General features: G+C 37.8%; 1 protein-coding gene across 1 annotated transcript in view; it reads right to left on the minus strand.

The window, feature by feature from the left end:
* Positions 1-6,690, minus strand: part of LOC133861176 (phosphoenolpyruvate carboxylase 2-like) — a 24,566-nt gene extending 17,876 nt beyond the window's left edge. Inside the window, exons 1-4 of the mRNA XM_062296897.1 lie at positions 6,182-6,690; positions 5,080-5,471; positions 4,759-4,843; positions 3,231-3,453 (exon numbers count right to left, since the gene is read on the minus strand). Of these exons, the coding sequence (XP_062152881.1) occupies positions 3,231-3,453; positions 4,759-4,843; positions 5,080-5,471; positions 6,182-6,349 (868 nt within the window). The 5' untranslated portion in view covers positions 6,350-6,690. The remainder of the gene's footprint in view (positions 1-3,230; positions 3,454-4,758; positions 4,844-5,079; positions 5,472-6,181) is intronic.
* Between the last annotated feature and the right edge of the window lie 692 nt (positions 6,691-7,382).

Below are 7,382 nucleotides of genomic sequence, written 5' to 3' on the forward strand. Positions count from 1 at the left end.
ATCGTAATGGCCATCAAACTTAGGAATTGCAGGTTGAACGAAATTATTTTCAGCTGCCATACTTCGATGCTTTCTCTTCTCACTCTTTCTCTTCTTAAGAAACTGCGGTTTCTTTTCTCTCACAATCACGCCCCGTGATGGAGCTCTGATACCATTTGTTGTAAACTCTAAGCACAAAGCAAATCAAAAAAATATCTGAATGAATGTTATTAGATTCAAAATAAGCTGTTGGCTTATATAAGCCTTACAAGGAGATAAAATTGAAAACAAACAACCCACGTTTTACTGATCCTAATAACGTGGTAAATGGCTAAGGAAATGGTCAGACCCTACCTACATGTCCTAAATAATAGGATTTATTAACTGAATGAACTTTTGACTACTTCAACTATAACTCTAACAAACCCAACACTCCAGCCCTGCCTACATCCCCTCTCGTGTTCTTGCCCCACTTCTTATTCCCAGTAACCGACCCATAACTCGCTCCCTCACTGGCTCCTCCAAACCCAAATCAATCCTAGGCTTCACTTCCTTTCTTAGCAAACATCCCTTAGTCACCTTTACCTCTGTCATCCTCCCACCCGCACCATCCACCTAGGCAGGCAGCCTCCAAACCCGAATGGGTTGCTGCCATGACTACTGAATTTCAAGCTCTCTTAACCAATTACACTTGGTCCTTATGTCCTTGTCCCTTATACCACAATGTTGTTCGCAACAAATAGGTATTTAAGGTCAAACAAAACCCGAACGGCAGTGTCGAACGCTACAAAGCTCGCCTCGTCACCAAGGGCTTTGACCAACTCTATGGTATTGACTACCATGACACCTTCAGTCTCGTCATTAAACCCGCAACCATTCACTTACTCTTTAGTCTTAGCCGCTAATTTCAATTGGACCCTCAAACAGTTAGATGCCTCAAATGCTTTCCTTCACGTATTACTTGATGAAGATGTGTACATGGAGCAACCACAAGGTTTTGTGGACCCTGCCTTCCTCACCATGTGTGCAAATTGCACAAAGCCTTATATGGCCTCAAACAGGTTCCTTGGGCCTGGTTCACCCACCTCTCTCAAACTCTCCTAGAAATTGGTTTTTCTAGCTCCCAAGTAGATCCTTCCCTATTTCTATATCACTCTAATGGTTCTCATGTTTTCCTCTTAGTGTATGTGGATGATATTACTGTTACAAGTAATAATGTGGTCACCATCCAGTCCATCATCACCAAATTGCAGGTTGACTTTGTTATCAAAGACCTTAGCTCCCTCTCCTACTTTCTTGGCGTCCAGACTTCCCGAGACTCCTGTGGACTGCACTTACGGCAGGCCAAGTACTTCCAGGACCTCTTCACCCATGCCAGCATGATTGACTTCAAGCCTTACCGCACTCCTTGCACCACCAGATCTAAAATGTCTAGGTTTGATGGAGACGCTCTTCCAAATCCATCTGAATACCGCAAAATCGTTGGAGCTCTGCATTGTGCCACTCTCACTCGTCCAGACATTGCCTACTCCGTCAACCAACTGTGTCAGCATATGCACAGCCCCACATCCACTCACTGGACCGCAACTAAGAGAGTGCTTCGTTACCTCAAAGGCACCATTGATTTCGGCCTTCGCCACACCCTAGGCTCACTTCAACTCACCAAATTCTGTGACTCTGACTGGGCCGGTAACCCCAACGACCGCCGCTCCACCACTGGCTTTGGCATCTTCCTCGGCTCCAACCTCATCTCCTGGTCCGCCAAGAAGCAACACATCGTTTCCAGATCAAGCGCAAAAGCCGAGTACCATGCAATGGCCCTTGCCACCTCAGACCTTTACTGGCTCCGTATGCTATTCCAAAAACTGCAAATTTCCCTTCCATCTCCACCAACCATTTGGTGTGACAATTCAGGAGCATTGTCCTTAGCTTCCAACCCAATCTCACATGCCCACACCAAACATATTGAAGTTGACATCCATTTCATCCGTGAAAAAGTCACCAACCGCGACATCCAACTTCGGTACATCTCCACCCTTGATCAAGTAGCCAATATCTTCGCCGAAGGACTCACTGCTGATATGTTCTGCTTCTTGCGTGACAAACTTCCGGTCGTCCCTCCCATCAGTTTGCGGGGGGTGTTAAGGATACAAGCCTACCCGAACCTTCCACAGAAACCCTAGCCGCCACTACAGCACCCAAACCCTCTACAGAAACCCTAGCCGCCACTACAGCTCACAAACAAACCCTAGAGCCGTCAACCTTGATTCAAGGAAGACTTCCTAAACTAGACAACCGAATATCTTCTCCATATCTCACCTACAACGGCTAGCATCCTCTCATTAATTCTACATCAGCCAACGGCTATATTGCCTATGAGGACATGATACTTCTTGCCTTATTTAACCTTTGTAATTATAGAATAGAATTCTTTTGTATAGCATGCCATATACACGGCAACCTGTAATATCTATATATATTATATCAATATCAAGACCTAAGCATTAAGTGCTTAAGGCTTTTACCCTAATTTCCTTTCAAGTTTACAGTCTTCAATCGTCACATCTTGTACATCGCGTTTATGGTAGGGGACTTCCTTATTCAAAACCTGTCAACACCAACCACGAACACCAACCATGAAAGTTGATGAAAAATTCACCCCAAGAAGACTCTTAAACTCTGATACCAACTGACGTCGAGCAGAACTAAGATTGTTCGAACAACGTATAATAATAACAGAAACTATGAATTGAAGATAGAAAAGAGAATTCGGGAAGCGAAAATAACAAATAAGAAAGAGAAAACCCCTAATTGCCCAAAATAAGCAAATAGAGAAATAGGTCTGAAAGACTTGAAATTTAATTAATACTTCAAAACTTGATTGAAAAAATAATAAAGACTAGATGCCTTTATATAGGCTAGGTACCTCCTAATTTAACAAGGAAAAGGAAAAAAAAAATCCTAATTGGAAAAGAAATACATAATCCTAATGGAAAAGGAAAACTCAATCCTAATTTGAAAAGGAAAATAAAAAAACAAATGCATCAAATAAATTAATTGCACCATAGTGAATGATATAGGCAATTCTATGTTTGTACTTTAAGTTAATAAATTACATTCGTCTCCTTCCTTTCATTTTGTGTCTAACAGATGATATTAGATGATGATCATCATTAACATTCTTTCTTAATCATGGAAATGCTGGAAGCAATATGCAAATTGAGTAATTTCTTAAGGAAAAAGAAACATACCATCACGATCCCCACCCATCCAAGAAGAGAATTGAATGAGAGGGGCATTGTAAGGAACACGTTCATTGATTCCTATGTTCTTCAAAGCTGTGTCAACACGGCGTAAGAATTTTGGTACACCTTTCCAAATTGTCTCATGGAAGTAGCTCATTCCTGCCCTCATCTCATCTTGTGGAGTTGGGGGTGTCCTTTTAATTTCATCCGTGCGAAATGCAGCTTGAATCTACATGAGAAGAAAAGAAAAATAACACGTCACACAGAGTTTTCCAACAAATGATGCTGGATATAATTTTTATTAGCAGTTTGCTCATGAACAGCAAATCCATTTAGATCTTGACGACTAAATGCTCATGCAGATCACATCACATTAAAGTTGAGTTATGGAAAACATGGAAAAGAGAAACTCTCAACTTAACTCAACTAACCCTATCCCACTAACAAATCTGGCCATCTACTTGGAGAAGAGATGAAAGGTAAGATAAGATAGGTCTAGGGAACTAATATGATTTACAAGCATGACGAGACCAGGAGTTCCAAATATTATGATTTTCTAACACATTAAATAAAGAATAAATATGCAAATAAACCCTAAAGTTTATACCTCAAAAGTAGCAAATGGATTTCCATTTTCAAGGGAAATGATTAGGGAAGTGAGAGCTTCACAGTGACATCGGATTACCAGGAAGTAATGAAGCATTATGCTTATGGCACGTGCTTAGCTTTCAAAAATAATTTAAACTAGAATGTCTTTCTTATAACCAAAGAATCAAGCAATCTATGCTAATTTTTATTTTTATTTTTATTTTATTTTATTATATTTTCTTTTTTCTTTTTTCTTTTTGTGACAAGTAAATTGAAGGAGAGAAATGGATTAGGCCTATTAAGCATGATCCTAAGCCACCTTAAAAGGGGTACTCTTAAATGTGCTAAGACTACAAATCAGATCTCATCACAAATAAATAAATAGATAATAATTTAAGTGAGTTCTTTCATTTCAGAGTCTTCAATTCACACAAAATTTCCATTCATATCTATTTCATATGAATAAATTAATATCGTAAATATTAATATACAATCTCATATACGTGAAAGAAAAAGGTGGGGGTGGGAGGGGAGAACTTTCAAATGACAGACAAAATCTAGGAGGTAATGATCTCAAGTACACATGTATTCCAAATTTGCATTAATTGAATGCATATGAATAAATTAATAGTGTACATTTTTAACATGAAATTCCCTGAGCACGCACGTGTATGACAGAACAAGATAGAGAAAGACAGAGAAGCTTCAAATGATGGGAGAAAAAAAAAAAAACAAAAAAACTAGGTCTTCATGGGTTACACAATTTGGGGACTAGACAACTTACAATTTTACTACACTATCACTCACTAAGCAAATTTCATGTGTTACACAATATGGAAAAATAGAACATGCAATATATTATGAAAATAAGTTCGTAAAAAAACATAAGATCAAGCTTATGTACATAATAGCAAGAAAAAATATCCCATCATTGGCATCTACATACCTCCCTTTGCAAAGCCTCATCAAGTTCTTGCTTATCATCAGGAGTTATGTCTTTCGCATACAGCTGAGTTAAACAATTCCTTACCCTGAAAAGATATTAAAGCAACATATATTAACATGAATCTTGGTAAAAGGAAGAAAAAAAAAATAAGCTCTCACACAGATAGTATTTAAACAACACAAGCGCTAAATAGCATATGAAAATACAAGTGCGTACTGGAGGCAGATGACAAACATATACTAAGCGAACTCCTTGCCCAGTAGGCTTCTGCAATTGCTCTTCTTGCATGAGACAAAATATCAAGGTAAGTGGTGAACAAACCTTGCATGCTTTTGAAGCAAAGATCTTCGCACAGACTGAGTGGGATGAGCAGTTAGGACCAAATCTAGAGTCTGGTTCTTCAAGGCATCAAACACTTCTTGAGGGGACTTCTTCAGTTGTCCCACAAGCCTCTTCAAAGTCTCCTCAATGTCTGATTCAGTTGTTGCAGAGCTCTCATCAGCAAAATCTCCCTTCTTTAACTTGATCCTCCTTCTGTAAGCAATCTGAACTTCCTCGGCCAAGTTGGCCAAATTAAGCATGTGAGAAAATGATTTAGCAACAACAATTGAGTCCCCGGGATCCAAACTCGTTAAGACATTCCCAAGCTCCTCCAACTTATGAGGATCATGCTTCCCTTCATACTCAGCTGAAAGCTCATAACAATCTTGCACCTAATTGATGATAGATGGTAATAGTTAATCAGAAACTTCGCTATTACCAGAAGATCTCACGCAAGAACCACCCCAATTTTGTAATACCATCAACAAGTCTGTTCATGTAGACCATTTTACAGGAAACTTTACATGTTCAAACAACAGTGTCTTTACCATTAACCTAACTCCGACTGAACCCCGGAAATACCACAATCTAAAAAAAATGTTCCATAATCCAAGCAAACAGTTGTATATGTATCAGGCATATAAAAAAATGAATATATAAATTTACATTTTTTATTTTTTTCCTCCTAATTTTCCTCGTAAACCAAATGAAGCATCACAGACAACAAATCAAAATGGAAGAAGCTTACAAAGTACAACTAAGAACAGCAGTAAGTGAAGCTTTATCCTACAAAAGTACAGAATCAATCAAAATGAAGGAAAGGTGATAGTTTTTGCACAAAAAATTCTTCCCACTAAAACATAAAGTCAAGAAATTCCACACCACGTGGCAAAAAAGAAAAGTTCTTACCCTCTAAAACGAACTAATAGTCAATCCAAGACCACAAGAGTTACACGGGTATTCAAGAAATGCTCTAAATCATCATAAAACTTACATTACAGGCATAATAACAAATCAAAAGTAGTATAAATGCTTCAGTTGAAATAAAAATGAAAGCAGCCACAGAGAGAAAAAAAAAAACACAAGTATTATAACCCATTACCGTTTCTTTGATATCCTCCCCATGCAAATCCTGAAGAATATCTAGAAACCGATCCAACAGCAAAGCATCATACTCCACCAGCTTGTCATCCTCAGACACCTTCCCTGGCGCCAATAGCCTCAATTGAGCGTCAATTGAAGCCAACTTCTCTAAGTTTCGAGCCGCCATCTCTCTCTCTTTCTGGTGCTTTGTCTTTGGCCTGCTCTGTTTCTGACTTATCAACCAGTGAAATTTGGCACCGAAAATTTTACAGTCAAGCAACTTTTTTCTTTTCTTTTTTTGGTAAAGAAACAAACCCAATTGATCAGAAACTGATATAAATTAAGCACTCGAAAGAAAACAAAACGGAAAAGAGTGGGAAACAAGTGAATTCCGTGAATCTCAATGAAGAAGCTGGTATAGGTACGCGGAAAATGGGTTCCCTATGATCTGTGCACGAGAAAGTACAAGGAAAAGAAACAGGCTTTGGTCATAGAAGAGAGGAGAGCGTGACCTGGAGCAGGACTCGTGTGTGGGTCTTCTCCTTTTATCAAACACCCACCCTCTTTATTGAAAAAAACAATAAAATAAGAGACATGCTGTACATCATTTCATTGTTCTTTTTTATTCTTTAACTTTTTAAAATCACCTCTAAATCTATAAGGTTATGTTAGGACACATTTGACTAGATCTAATAAAAATAATAATAATAATAATGATTGTATACTGTCCAAAGATATAACTTTTTATCACATTATTTATGTGGTAAGGTGGTCACTCACTACTTTTTGAATTTTTTTATTTTTTAAAAATAAATTAAGGTAGGGGACCACCTTGCCACATAGGCATGGTGGTAAAAAGTTGTATCTTTAAGTAGTATTCAATCATTACTCTAAAAAAAAAGTACACATTACCTAAAGATAAATGATTTATTTCTTCCTCTAATCCTTCTCTCATTTTCTTATTTTTCAAAATCACCATTAATTTTATAAGCCTATATGTGTCCCATAAATGGATCCCATAAATCCAATGGAATTATAAAAAATGCGAGAATGTAAGAAGAGCAAAGTAGGATGTATAGCACATATTATATTCAAATTACAATTACATGGTCAATGTTCTTCAAAACTATCACTTGTATCAATGTTTCATCTAAATTACCAAAAAAGTCAATGGCTTCAAGGCAGTAAAAAGATAAAAATTACTCTAAAAATAAGATAAA

Source organism: Alnus glutinosa, chromosome 2, assembly GCF_958979055.1.
Source record: "Alnus glutinosa chromosome 2, dhAlnGlut1.1, whole genome shotgun sequence".
NCBI lineage: Eukaryota > Viridiplantae > Streptophyta > Magnoliopsida > Fagales > Betulaceae > Alnus > Alnus glutinosa.